Source organism: Gobio gobio (assembly GCF_949357685.1).
Source record: "Gobio gobio genome assembly, chromosome: 2".
Lineage (NCBI taxonomy): Eukaryota > Metazoa > Chordata > Actinopteri > Cypriniformes > Gobionidae > Gobio > Gobio gobio.
Window position 1 is genome coordinate 71,284,421 of NC_137098.1, and position 15,635 is coordinate 71,300,055.

Sequence of the window (15,635 nt, forward strand, 5' to 3'; positions counted from 1 at the left end):
TGAATTCATGAAGCACCACGACGCATGTGTGAGAATAGAGCCGGCGTTCTGACACATGACAAGCAGAGCAAGACGTGCCGTATCTGAGCTGTTGAATTCTAAATTGATTGTGCTTTATGTCTTGGCATAGTGCTCAAAATAGTGCTAAAGTGTGCATTTCCTGTATGCCCTAACTGTGCTCGATGTCATATTCTCGTGCATCGTGGTGCTTCATGAGTCTTCATTGATTGCCCTTGTAATACCTCTGATCGCCACACTTTCATTATCAGAGTTATTATCATTATCATTATTATCATTATCAGGGTTTAAAGGTCCCATGGCATGGATTTTTTATTTTATTTTATAATGTATTCTGAGGTGTACTTATATTGTTAGTATGATTTTTACATCATAAAATTGAAACTGCCTCATCGACACGACACGGCGGTTCCGGTTGAAAGGGCACGCTGGCGCGTTTGGCTGCCGCTCCTCTCTCCCGTTTTTAGTAGTTTCTTTTATGAGCCAATGTCATTTTATTCGTTCGTGATGTGGAATTATGCATCGCATGCTGGATTACTGCTTTTATCTCTGAGTGCGGTTTACTGGAATATACTCTACTGTTGCCTGGCCCAGGACGTACACTGTTTACACCGCTGTGAGGCTGCTGTTGGTGTGGATCCTCCCCGAATGGCTCTCAGGTACACTGCTCGCCAGTTGTTGAACTTGAACGGACATTTAGATGTTGCGAGTGACATACGTGCTCTCTGCAGTAATCTTGGAATACTGCGACATAAGCGTTACATACATCGCTCTCCAAGGCGTAGTTTTTTATGCTCAATATTGAAAGCTGTCGCCTACCCGCGATTTCTGCGCAAACCCCATAGACTGCAGTTAAGACCTACAGGGGTTAACTTGTATAATTTATCGGCACTCAGGCGTGCGGAGGTTGCTTCGGATCCATCTGCTCACCCGCGTCTGCTGAAATCAGCACTGTTTAACGCGCGCTCTGTCAACAACAAAGCCGTTATTTTATCTGACATTATTTTAGAACAAAAGCTCGACCTTGTCTGTTTAACTGAAACATGGCACAAAGAATCTGATGGTCTTCTTTTTAACGAACTGACTCCTGCTGGCTATGGATTATTTGATCTCCCGCGTACCTCTGGTAGAAGTGGGGGTATCATTGTGTTGCACAGTCAACAGTTCAACATGTGTCCCGTGTCTGTCCCCAAAACAGACTCATTTGAATGTCTTGCTTTGAGTGTTTCTGCGTCCCTCTCTACTGCAGTGGCTACAGTCTACAGGCCCCCTAGGACAAATAAAGACTTTTTATCTGAATTATCAGATATGTTGTCTTTTCTCTGCCTCAGGTTTGAAAGAGTTCTTCTCCTGGGAGATTTCAACATCCATATGGATATAAAAGACTCCACAATAACAAAAGACTTTTTGTCCATCTTGGAGTGCTTTGAACTTAACCAGCTCGTGGACTGTCCCACACATGACAAAGGCCACATTTTAGACCTTGTGGTTACCAATGGTGCATTTGTGTCTCAGTTGTCAACCTCGGACTTGGGTCTGTCTGATCACCGGGCTGTCTTCTTTAACATGGAATTACCTGTCACAAACACTACTGCTTCTCGTATCATTAACTATCGCAAGTGGAGATCTATTGAGCCCACTAATTTTTCAGACTTTATTGACTCTTCTTTAAGTTGTGGTTCTCTTTCTGATGATCTGGATGATAATGTTTCAGTGCTGAATTCTGTTCTCTTGTCTGGCCTTGACACGCTGGCTCCTTTGAAATCACGATCCATTTCTTTTGCACGCTCTGCTCCTTGGTACAATGATGATCTGCGTGCTATGAAGGCTTTGTGTCGCAAAATGGAGCGTAGATGGCGAATATCAGGTTTAACTGTTCATCACCAGGCCTGGAAAGACAGCTTACTTGAATATAAGGCTGAAATTGTGTCAGCTAGATCTGTTTATTTTTCTCAGTTAATTGTCAGCAACCAGAGAAATCCTAAACAACTGTTTCACTCAATTAATAAGCTGCTTAAAAATCACACCCTCTCTAATGTTCCTGCTTCAACTCACCGTTGTAATATGTTTTTGGAGTTTTTTAGCACCAAAATTGTTAATATACGTAACCACATTGTTTCCACTAATATTTCTGCTGCCTCCTCCTTAAAAATTTCTGCATTTTCTGGTATTTCTCTCTCTAACTTTGCTATTCACAACTCCCAGTCTCTGTCTACTTTGGTTTCAAAACTGAAAGCCTCAACTTCAAGAGTTGATCCGATACCATCATGTCTTTTTAAATCATGTTTTGATTCCCTCTCTCCTGTTGTTTTGAGAATCATTAATAACTCTCTGGGCACTGGTGTCGTGCCAGCAGCACTTAAAACTGCTGCTGTCACCCCTGTACCAAAAACTAACAACATGGATTCTGATAATCTGAATAATTTTCGTCCCATCTCAAATCTTCCATTCCTTGCCAAAATTTTAGAACAAACCGTGGCTTCTCAACTGCTTTCTCATCTTTCCTCTAATGACCTTTTTGAGCCACTTCAGTCTGGATTCCGCAAACTCCACAGTACTGAAACAGCGTTAGTTAAGGTCACTAATGACTTGTTAATGGCTTCTGATTCTGGTCGTCTGTCCTTACTGATTCTTCTTGATCTTAGTGCCGCTTTTGACACTATAGATCATTCCATTTTAATCACCCGTTTACAGACTGTCTTTGGAGTTTCTGAAACTGCATTACAGTGGTTTAGGTCCTACCTCTCTGATCGCAAGCAATTTGTTGTGATGGGTGATTACAAGTCTGAGGTCGGTGTAGTGCACTCTGGTGTCCCCCAGGGATCAGTTTTGGGCCCTTTACTTTTTAATATTTACATATTTCCACTTGGCCAACTTTTACGAACTCTCGGTCTTAACTTTCACTTTTATGCCGATGACACTCAGATTTATATACATTCAAAACCTGATGTCAATATGCCCGTGTCTTTTCTTTCTCAATGTTTTGCTGAGATTAGAAAATGGATATCTGAAAATTTTCTCTGTCTAAACAGTGACAAAACTGAAGTAATGCTCATTGGTTCACCTCATCAATTGCGTAAAGCAGAGTCCATAACCTTAAGTGTGGATGGCTCTGATTTACAATTTCAAACTAAACTGAAAAATCTGGGGGTGATATTTGATGCCAACTTAACATTTGACCATCAGGTTCGTAACACAGTAAAAGCATCATTTTTTCATCTGAAAAACATTGCAAAAATACGTCCGATGTTGACTTTTTCTGTGGCAGAACAGTTAATCAACACTTTTGTTTTTTCACGTATTGATTACTGTAATGCATTGCTGGCTGGAGTTTCTAAAGCTACCCTGAGCAAATTACAGTTGGTACAAAATTCAGCTGCTAGAATTCTAACTAGGACCAGTGCAAGGGAGCATATCACTCCAATCCTTGAAAAATTGCACTGGCTACCTGTTGGTTTTCGTATTGATTTTAAAATTCTAATGCTCACGTATAAGGCCTTGAATAATTTGGCCCCTCAATATTTGTGTGAGCTTTTAACCCTCTATACGCCAACACGTGCTCTACGCTCCTCTGAAGCTGGTCTTTTAAATGTCCAAACAACACGGCTGAAAACTATGGGTGATCGGGCTTTTTCTTCTTTGGCTCCTAAGTTGTGGAATTCCCTGCCCTCTGAGATTAGGAATGCAGAATCCCTTAGTGTTTTTAAATCTTTACTTAAAACATATTATTTTAGGATAGCTTTTATGTGATTCATTTGTCTATTTTGTTTATTTTTTACTGCCTGCAATGTTATGTGTTTTTTAATTCATATTTTTATGTAAAGTGCTTTGAGATGTAACATTTAAAGGCGCTATATAAAATAAAGTTTATTATTATTATATTATTATATATAAAATTGCCTTTTATGGCCTTTTTCTAAACTGCTGTTTGCCCTGTGGCTGAATGCCCTGTTTCAAGGGGCGTGTCTGCTGTGAGACTTCAGTAAAAACGCCCACTGTTGTGATTGGCTGAAATCTTTGCATTTGAAATGAGCGGAGGGGGCGTGGTTTAACGAGGTCTATGAGGCATGAGCTGCTGCCAGAGAGACGGATGTCACTTCTCATCAGTTCTCTCAGCACGTCTCAGTTCAGTGAACTGTGTAGTTACTAGCATATACTTCAGGTTATTCGTTTATTTCTAGTCGGAGGGGTTGTCACTCATGTCAGAAAGTTAGTAACTTTAGTAAATGATGGATCAGCGCTTACTTGAGACGCGAACCGTTTAGAATGATTCAGTCCGATTTGGTGAACTGGTTCGGTTCACTAAATAGAACCGGTTCAAAAGAACGTTTCGTTCGCGAACCGGACATCAATGGACCAGAGACGGAGAGATTGCTAACAAAGTGATATTGTACAGAGTTGTGAGAGCTGTCAGCGCTGTGAGTTTATTTTGTTTGTATCTGAGAGTTCTGAATAAACACAAGTCCCAGTCATGCCGAGCCCGCCTTCCTCCTTATTACCAACTTTGTAACACATGTAATGAACCATTACAGGAGATGAACGAGTTACGAGTAAGTGTTGATTATAGCATTATTTATAGATATTTTCCTATCATATGAAAAGCGTCAGTGACGTGCATTGAGTACACAGCGCAAACAAAGACACAGCGCAGTAATCAAATGTAATCCAGTTTATTGTGGGGCTAGGCTGGCTAGCCCGGATACGCTCACGCTTACCCCCCTTCTGCTTAATCTCGCGCCGCGTTTGGTGCCTCCGCTGTGGGCCAGATGCAGTACTCGGGGTCGGTGATGTTGAAGGCCGACCGGTCAGTGCAGCCCGAGCTTCAGCGTGCGTGAGGTTTATCTCTAAAGATGTGAGTCTGCTGATGTTGAGCAGAAACGACTGTATGCACATTTTAGAACATATAGACGCGACGAAGACGTACAAAAACACTGACTCACAAGATAGAAAACACCATTCTGTCGGGAGAGAGAGAAGCCGCAGCACGAATAATACAGTTTGGTGTGAACTTGAATAATTAGCTACACATCAGAAATCACTGATCACAGATCAGAAGGAACTGAAAAAAGACTTCTGTTTTCATTTGTACATCCAAACACTGAGAAACCGCCAACATTTACTCGTTCACCAGCCATGATCTCTCGAGGACAAACAAATATGGTGCTCGCATGGGCGTGCCAAATTCTCTGGGCGGAGGAAAGGGAGGTAACCGTTCCTGGTATGACATCATAACAGGAGAATTCAAGATCAGCTCGTCTGAGCTGTCATTTTCTCAAAGGCAGAGAAAGACAGCCAGAACTCGGTTTACACCGATCAAAATTTCTAGCCACTTGGGGACAATAATCAGGCTAGGGGAACTCATATTAATGTTGAAAAACCTCATAAAATGAAAATGTCATGCCATGGGACCTTTAAACACACACACACACACACATGCATTGCACCATGAATAAATTATGCAGCTGAATTGTCCTATTTTTTTCATTAATTGTTGTTATATAATTATTATACAGTTATTATTTATTATACAACTTTACCGACGTACACATTTGTATGTATTCCTATTTATGAATATTATTGTGCCATTAATGTTTTGATTCAATTGTCATATCAATAACATTTTCAGTCGCATTTATTAAACACAGTTTACTCATCTACTTATTAAGAAATAATAACATTTCGCTCTGTCCGTTGCTTCTGCTGCAAACTCGTTATGGAGGATTACATGATGTTAAACAAGACTACACTTTAAACCTTAACATGAATAACACTTCTTTAAGAGACTGACAATAGATCCATAAAATCCACAAAAACACAACATAAATCCACAAAAGACATCAATTATTATTATTATTTTCGCTGTAATCCAAATCTTTATAATCCATACGAGTGCATGGAACGGATCCAAATTCAGCACTTCATCTTCATCTCCACTCTCAGCAGCGACCACAACGTCAAATCACAGAGTCGTTGATGAATTCAAATACAAAAATTGCGCCCACAAGAAGCGTTACAACATGTTTTACGGCAGTGATATCAAACACTCATTGGCTCTTGCCTGCTTCGTCACAGATTGCGACATGTCGTGTTTCTCCTAGTCGGTGGTCCAATGTCATACAGTGAGAGGTTCAAAGACGGCCGTTGTCACGGTCTTGAGACCAAAGATAGCCTACGATCATTTTCTGACAGTGTCAGAAATTCAGCATGATCATCGCACCGTGTGTTTGCTGCTATGACCTACATCTACTGGACAGCCAATAAAAACATTTTCGTTGCATCGTCTTTTTTCAGCAAACATAAAAACTACAACTGCCAAAGTGTGATTCATCATGGTCGTGTTATTTACCACCAGCGCACGCTGATGACGTTTATTCTTCTATAGAAATGTGCTTGTAGCCTAAGATTCAATAGGTCTCATCATCGTACGGTCTGCATACATGTCGTACCCAAGTTGAGGTCACCCCAGCTAGAAATGTTATAAAAGTAGCTCCTAACTTGCCGATTTAGGAGAAACTCTTAAAAATAATAGTCGTGTCAGTCTTAATTTTCGGACTCCGAAATTGCTGCTTTTCACAAAGCATTTTAGCAATAAAACTAGCTCCTAAATCTGTGAAACGTTAGGAGTAGTCAAGAGGACTCCTAATTCACTAAGACCAAATCAACACTACCATTGAGGAGATTATGGGTGCTGAAACTTTTCTTCATAAATGCAATAAATATTTAGATTTAAAGATTTTAATCTATGATAAAATGCCAAAAATAAATATTTAATAAATAAATAATGAACCAATGACTCAAACCCAAAGACTCGAGAAATGAACTAATCAATTCTGTTTCCAGACGCATGCATTGCATATGAGGCTGTCACAGCCTGGATCAGGCATGATGACGGAACTAACGGCTCGAACCCGAAGTCACGAGAGGTGAACTAATCTTTCCAGGGAGAAGACGTGATTAAATGTGAAGTGAAAAAGGAAAGAACAATTTGAATCCGGAGGTGAGGTAAACTAACAGACTGCATACATAGCCTGAAGCCAGCTAAGCAATTAATTAATCATTTCTTTCTCAAAGTTTGGCCATGGCTGCATTAGCTTATAGTTTATTTTTTATTCCAAAAGTACTAAATGTGTTGGAAAATTGAACATGTAGCAGTTTAATTTGATTCTGTTGAAATGAACGAAATGACTTGAAAAAAGATTCAAAGATCAGTAAAATCCGAGTCAGTAAAATGATCCGAACTTCCCACTACTACTCTCGATCAACATTAGACAAAGGAGATAGTGGTGGTCTTCACGTGACAGGGCTCAATCCTCACTTAATTATCTCATTAACTTTAACACTGCATCAGTGTTACTTTAACACCCTGTAGAGTGAACACATATGAACACTGTTCATTCAACACTGGGGATTTTGCTGTGTGATTATTATGTCTGCTTTCCTTCCTCATTTAGCACATCACATAATTTGTGTATTTCTTTAAAAAAAAATTACATTTTAGTTCCTCTTGTGTATTTGTCAGCATCTCTTTCCTCAATGTAGGAAACATTAGGAGCAGACGCTCTCCTCATTTGCATTGTTGACGCCTGTGTCAGTATCAGTAAATCTCTCTGTATTAAATATAGACTTTATGCAAAACATAGGCTATGCATCTCAGAAGATCTCAGCAGAGGAGGATTAAACAACTCCACAAACAGCATTAAATTGGAGTAAATAAATAAAGACAGGGACAAATAATGATTATCAAATGTACTGCAAATGCAGATAACAAACTTTAATATTGCACTTTGTCACACAGAAATGCACTTGCCAGTAAATGGTAGATGGACTGCATTTATATAGCGCTTATAACAGACCTACAGCCATCCAAAGCGCTTTACATTTGCCTCACATTCACCCATTCATACACTCATTCACACACCGACGGCGGTGTCACCCATGCAAGCCGCCATCCAGCTCTGGGGTTAGATGTCTTGCTCATGGACACCTCGGCACTTGGTCAGTAGAACTGGGGATCGATCCACCAACCTTCCGGTTAGTAGACAACCTACATGAACCACTGAGCCACTGCCGCCCACAAAGAACTGATTTTGAGCTAGGATGCAGTAAAGTAAATTTACTGCTATTAAATTCTGTCATCATTTACTCACCCTCATGTCATTCCAAACCTGTTTGACTTACTCTCTTCCGTGAAACACAAAATAAGATATTTTAGAGAATGTTGGCAACCAAACCATAGGATACCATTGAATATTATATTGACAAAAAAACAGGCTCAAATGATTTTCTTTTACACAGACAGACATTCATTCAGGTTTGGAATGACATTAAGGTGAGTAAATGATCACATTTTTGGGTTGAACTAGCCCTTTAAAAGCAATAATATTTTTCATGAGTTAACACCTAATTTATGCAAGACACTGATATCTATCTTTCAGGAGGTTCTCATTGAAATAAATTTATTACATTTTATTAGATCTATTAAAAAGTTCATAAAACATTTAAAGAGAAAAAAGCTTTGTCCTTAATTCATGGGATCCAGGCTTTAAAGCTGTTTTGTTGAATTATCCTTTAATTACCCTAAATTACATTTTAACTGAGTTTAACTGTAGTTTCATTTAACTGTAAGATCATGGTAGTCACAGGTAAAACCATGCTCCTCATTACCATGGGTTTCTAAAGTAAATAAATAGCCTAATAATAGACTATTGAATTTTGAATCCAAACATATTGTAAACACATGTAGAAAATACGAAAAGAGCCTCTATAAAAGTGCTCAATATTTAATGTAAGAAATAATAGCAACATTTTTAATAAATACATTTCTTCCAAAACACCATATTTCTTCACTGTTAGTATCTGCAAGGTAAATTGTGGTTGTGCTAGAGTGACAAGTTTGTAGTTGTGTGTATGGCCGTTTTCCAATTTACCTGGTCATGTATTTCCATGCTCGCGGCTGTTTTCAGCTTATTCACCACAGAATCTGTAATGTTCCCATATCACATGATGGTATAAAACAACATTCGGAGTCAAAGTGCTGTTCATCACTTCATAGAGCAGCAGAAATGCAGCGTAGGTTCATCAGTGGCCGCGCTGTGCGGATATTCGCCTTTTGCAGTTTCATGCGCCCAAAAAAAAAAAAAAACAGCCCCTAATATGAACACAGTCTATGAATATGGAGGAGGGAAGGTCTCTCTCACTTTGGCCGGTTCAGTATTCCACATGTGCCAGATGTGGGCCAGATCAGTATTCCACATGTGCCAGATATGGGCCAGATCAGTATTCCACATGTGCAAGATGTGGGCCGGATCAGTATTCCACATGTGCCAGATGTGGGCCGGAACAGTATTCCACATGTGCCAGATGTGGGCCGGATCAGTATTCCACATGTGCCAGATGTGGGCCGGATCAGTATTCCACATGTGCCAGATGTGGCCAAGATCAGTATTCCACATGTGCCAGATGTGGGCCGGATCAGTATTCCACATGTGCCAGATGTGGGCCGGATCAGTATTCCACATGTGCCAGATTTGGGCCGGATCAGCATTCCACATGTGCCAGATGTGGGTCAGATCAGTATTCCACATGTGCCAGATGTGGGCTGGATCAGTATTCCACATGTGCCAGATGTGGGTCAGATCAGTATTCCACATGTGCCAGATGTGGGCCGGATCAGTATTCCACATGTGCCAGATGTGGGTCAGATCAGTATTCCACATGTGCCAGATGTGGGCCGGATCAGTATTCCACATGTGCCAGATGTGGGCCGGATCAGTATTCCACATGTGCCAGATGTGGGCTGGATCAGTATTCCACATGTGCCAGATGTGGGCCGGATCAGTATTCCACATGTGCCAGATGTGGGCCGGATCAGTATTCTACATGTGCCAGATGTGGGCCGGATCAGTATTCCACATGTGCCAGATGTGGGTCAGATCAGTATTCCACATGTGCCAGATGTGGGTCAGATCAGTATTCCACATGTGCCAGATGTGGGTCAGATCAGTATTCCACGTGCCAGATATGGGCCGGATCTGGGCCGACACAATGTTGCTATGTGGGCCGCTGTTTATTCATTAGTATTAGTCATGTTCTTACAATTTATATAAATGTTAAGTAAAGGCAGGAAGTACTTTTATGGCTACAACTTTTGTGAAATAAATTAGCTCTCTTTTTTTTACTCCTTTGCCATCAAAGATCGCTGACGGCCCCAGATTACTGTTGTTCAACATTCACTGCTCGTTGAAACATCACACTCTTACTTCATCTGGACAAACTCAGTATCATTAGACAGATTAAAGACTCCAGCTTCAATATTTGACCACTGTTTATGATAAAACTGGGTTGCAGTGACATTCATTTCTACAGGAAAGACTCGGGAGAATTATATCGACAATAGTGCATTTATTAATAGCTCAGCAAGCTAATAATATATAAAGTCAATTTGGCGTAGGCCCCGTCCGTAGGCATAATCCGAGGGAATCGGATCTGCAATTCCTGCCTGAAGACGAGGGCAGGGGCGCAGCCGACCCCCCGGGAGGTTTGGACAGGACCATCCTGGTGGTGGTGGGGAGGATGGGGGTAATCGTCGCTTCAGTATCTGCGAACTCAAACATGTGTAAGTACCGAGCTTTTATACAGTGAGCATGAGAATATAATTGGGTTAGAATGAAGGCAATAAGTGACGTAGTAATTGAGTCTTCCCAGCAGAACTTATGCTAGAGCTTTCATTTCTTAATTTATGTTAGGAGTGCAAAATCATAAATCTGTAATGAACGATATTATGATTGAAATATCACACGCAAATGAATTCTCTCTCGTCTGCAGCGGTTCAGTTGTGTCCACACAGCTCACAAAGAACAGATTTTAGTTCAACTCTTAGTTCAAAAGTGCACATATTTGGAGAAATATTGATTTATTATCACGTTTTCAAAATATTTCGCCATACAGAATACCATTTCTATTAATTTCTCACTGAATTATCCGATCTCCATTCAGCTGAAACATGTACACAGCTCTCCCTGTCTCCTCTTCCTGATTTGCGTCGGATATTAGTCATCATGCGCTCATTCGTTGTCTTGAGCTGTCAATCATCTTACGTGACTCAATCCTGCCTCCTGCATGAAGCTCTTCTGTGTGTTTACTTCCTCATTCTGTCTCTGTGAAGAACGAACCAATTCTACATTTCTACGCGTGAACTAAGAATCTAATAAACACAAGATTACTAGGGCATAAGGTTTTTGTGTGATTTTTCATGTGATTTCAGCTATTTCATATCAATAATGGATGTCTACTTTATAACTACTAGCTGGTGTATCGATTAGCTCCATATAAAACATCACCAAATGAATAAAATCCCATTATATCGCAACAGGAAGCTAATACAAACACTCAATGGTGGTCTGAAATGACATTTTGAGTGAATATGTAATTTTAATCTTTATATTGTGTTATGTAGCTTGATGTTAACCATAGCTCTAATGCGCCTGTTGGACCAGGAGCTTTGTCTATTTTGTTTACAATAATTCACATAAGGTTACAAGGATGTGCTTTTATTTATTTATTTATTAGAAAGACTTCAGATAATATGTGGATTACTGTGATGTGCCGTTAAATGGACCATTCTTGCTAGCATAAAGGCTATAATGGCATTTAATGAGACTATAAAAAAACAAAAGGATAACGATTATAGTACAATGAGGATTAAGTCTCATACACTCAAAGGTGTAAAAGGATTGTCGATTGACGTCATTGTTGCATTAATTAAGCTGGTCTCCTCGCCAGACATTCGACCAGTGCTTCCCAAACTGTGGGCTGAACTGTGCCGAGATTCGTGTTAACATTGTGAGAAACACGGACTCGGGTGTGCTCTACAGCAGACATTTGGGTTTGCTGTATGTGTGTCGGATGAAGGCGGCTTTCTGCTCATGCTTGCAAATTGACTCTTGAGATGACAATGGATTGCCATTATTTTTGTTGCCCTGATTGCACTCGCAATGCGTGAATACACTGCAGGCTCACTCTCGTATCAAAGTTAACACCAGTCAACCAGTTTAACAGTCAACACCATCATCCCTTACATGTGTATTATTGAACTAAATACATTAGAATCTGCTAAAACTAAAACTTTTCTGAACAAGAGCGCACCGAGTCCGTGTTTCTCACAATGTTCACACAAATCGCGGCACAGTTCGAACTTTTACAGAATGCAGTTTCACCTTTTTCCGTCTGCAGAGCAAAAGGAATAGCCTAAAATAGTTCACTTGTGAATTAATACAAAAGAAACACAAAAAAGATTGTGTTTGATTAAATTACAAGAATGATGTTTTACAGGGAACGCATCTCCTCAGCATAATCGCACCGGTCGGATATTAGTCCTCATTCGTTCTCTACTGCTGTCAATCATTTTACGTGCTCGATCCTGCATGACGCTCTTCTGTGTGTTTACTTCCTCATTCTGTCTCTGTGAAGAACAAACCAATTCTACATTTCTACACGTGAACTAAGAAGCTAATTTTAAACGTGTAATAAAATATTTGGGGGGCCGCGGAGCTCTTGCTATGTTTTTTGGGGGCCTTACCACTCTGAAGTTTGGGAAGCTCTGCATTAGACAAAAGTCTGCAAATGGGTGTTTGGCCAACAACATACTTTGATAGCATTTTCTCTAACATGGTCTTAGAAAATGTTTCATAAAATGCATAGTTTTGAACATAACAGCCTCAGATTTGAAATGAAGCATGACCAGACTTGTGGCTTCACTTTAGTTGTGGTTATAAGTTTTTATACTACATTCACATAATAGTTGTATCCATTTAAAAATAAAGCCTTTTTATTATGGGTATGTAAAAAAAAAAAAATTGGGGGGGTGTGACAGGCAAGGGGTTAAACAAATTGAAAATGCAATGCCACTTGCAACACCATCACTCTGATGTCATTGAACATGTTTAATTTACTTAAAATGTTACATTTAATTTACAGACTGAAAATTGTGTGCTGTTTTCTAATCGTTTGGACTTGAATAAAAAGAGAAAACCTGCATTTAAACTTTTTCACAGGCATTATGTTTTCATATGTATCATTATAGGATTGATATTATCTGTATCGCGAGCCATGTATCATATTGTATTGTGAGGTATTCCCACCCCTAATAGAATGTAAATGAAAATAGTAAAATGTACAGCAGTTTGTTGCATTTAATTCATAATAAGGCATTCTATTGAAGCTTTTTATAAACATTAGTAGGGAGTTGTTCTGCCTTTCTAATGACCTCTTTTGCATTCTCATAGTTAGCTTTGGCTGACATCATAATGGCATCAAGCACAAAATCGGCTTCTTCTGCTGCTTTGTATCCAGTGATTCCTCCTCCAGAAGCTCCTGTGAGAGCCGCAGCTCCTAATATGACACCTGCAGCGATTCCTGTACCAGCTGCTGCTCCGATGCCAGCGCCTGCAGCAACTCCTGCCTCCACTGCTACTGCTCCTGCTCCTGCTGTGGCTCCAGCAGCTCCTGTTACTATCCCTGCCTCCACCACTACTGCTCCTGCTGTGGCTCCTGCTCCTGCTGTATGATAGTGGTATAGTGGTACACATTCTATAATTTGCCTCCATCCCAATACTGAACAACGCAACATACATTCACATCACACGTTAGTGGTAGAGTTATACTCACGGAACACTATAGTTATTCACAATCATGAGAGTTCATTATTTGCATGCGTGTTAAAGCCTTGCTGGTTAATTATTTCCTTTGCATGCTTATGCACTGTTTTAACATGCGCTTTTCCGAGCGTGCACACTAAACGCCTGTCAAACACGTGATTACTGGACTAAGTAGTCTTACTGCGCTAATACTGTCAAATACACACAAGGTTTACCTAAACACAGTCGGTTATGTATAAAGAAAAAGTAAAATCACGTGTGTCTGTATATTAGATGCACGCAGGTCTTAAATTGACAGCAGCGCAGCCTATAGTGAACACGCTGTCCTTAAAGGGACAGTTCACCTCTAAAATTATGTCATTATTTACTCACTTTAATGTTGTTCCAAACCTGTATTCATTTCTTCTGTTGAACACAGACAGTTGATGGTAGCCATTGATATCCATGTTATTATGTCCTACAATGGGGACCAGCAAATGTTTGGTTTCCAACATTCTTCAAAATATATTTTATGTCCAATGGAAGAAAGAACTTTATTCAGATTTAAAACAACTTGAGCGCGAGTAATCGATGACAGAATTTTCATTTTTGAGTGAACTATCCCTTTAATGTTAATAAAACAACAAAAGACAAAGAGAAAATCACTCACCGCTCTTGACTGAAAAACTTTAATACAGTTGCTTTAATAAGAATAAATGTATATTTTATAGTGAAGTCTATGTAGTGTATTATTTTTACATTTATTCGTTCAATTTCATACTTGAATGCTGCAACTCTGAGCTGCCAGTGTAAATGTTTATATATATTTATTTTATATTTTACAACAATACACTAGGAATGTGTACGGGGTTTTTTTTTTTTTTTTAAGTAAAGTTTTAAGTTTAAGTAAAGTTTTTCAAGTCTTTTAAGTAAAATAAAGAAAGAGTATTGCAATAAAAAATAGTATTTTTTCTCCTTAACCTCTTGCTGTTCCTAAGAATAGAATAACAAAAAACAAGCCATCAGAACCGAACCGAAAACCGCGGTTAAAAAACCGAGGTTAAAAAACCGAGGTAAAACAAAAGATTCACATGTGTTCACTCATAATTTGTGCAGATGAAGTTGAGTTTGTGGCTTTCAGGAAGGCTGATCCAGCGCTGATCTCCTCCAGACTGAACTGCTCCTTTTCTCTTCTCGAGGCTGCAGTTTTCCGGTGTCGTTCCGTTCCCTGGAGCCCAGTTCTGATAGCACACGATCTCTCCGCTCAGCCAGATCCACATGTTCATGATGCAGTAGTTGTGTAAACCCAACCACACCTGCGCAGTAGACGCCCCTTTAACCACATTCATCACACGACGCTGCATCTCGACTGAATGAACCGAGACCAGATCCACATGATTCTCTCTGCAGTATCTCAGAGCTTCAGACCACGTCCGGTTCTCTCTGATCAGAATCAGTTTATCTGGACACAAAACAAACCACAAGCAAAAACTAGAGAGAGACTGATCAAAAACAACATGCAGAACAAACACTGTGGAGGAATCTGTCATGTCAGACATGTAGCGTGAACTTTAAGATATCTGGAGCTGATGATGGACTGTGTGTGTTTTGAGAGGATCTGCTCACCTTCATGACACACAAAAAGACATGGGATACTGCAAGAGATGTCATTCCATTGTCTCGGAGTAGCCCATTCAATCACTGCACACTTTTCATTTCCTCCATAATTATCAGGTTCACCAGACCTCCAGTATCTGAATGAGGAGTTCCTCTGATCTGACCACTGCCATGAGTCTCTGAACAGGCCGATCCAGACTTGTGATTCAGATAACTTATTATCATTGATGAACTTCTGAATCTGTTGACTTTCATTCTGGTTCCTCACACTGACCAGATCAATGTGTTTCTGTCTGCAGTAACTCTGAGCGTCTCTCCACTTCATCGTCTGATTGACAAAGACGAGTCCTGTGCTCACTTTAAGAA

At 39.9% G+C, this 15,635-nt stretch overlaps 2 protein-coding genes across 2 annotated transcripts in view; one reads left to right on the forward strand and one right to left on the reverse strand.

Annotated features, from left to right (window-relative positions):
- Nucleotides 1-15,635, forward strand: part of LOC307120795 (C-type mannose receptor 2-like) — a 313,286-nt gene that overhangs the window by 93,085 nt on the left and 204,566 nt on the right. The gene's annotated exons all lie outside the window — the stretch shown is intronic.
- LOC307120786 (C-type mannose receptor 2-like) overlaps nt 14,330-15,635 on the reverse strand; it is a 29,059-nt gene continuing 27,753 nt past the window's right edge. Inside the window, exons 4-5 of the mRNA XM_079807963.1 lie at nt 15,279-15,626; nt 14,330-15,114 (exon numbers count right to left, since the gene is read on the reverse strand). Of these exons, the coding sequence (XP_079664089.1) occupies nt 14,750-15,114; nt 15,279-15,626 (713 nt within the window). The 3' untranslated portion in view covers nt 14,330-14,749. The remainder of the gene's footprint in view (nt 15,115-15,278; nt 15,627-15,635) is intronic.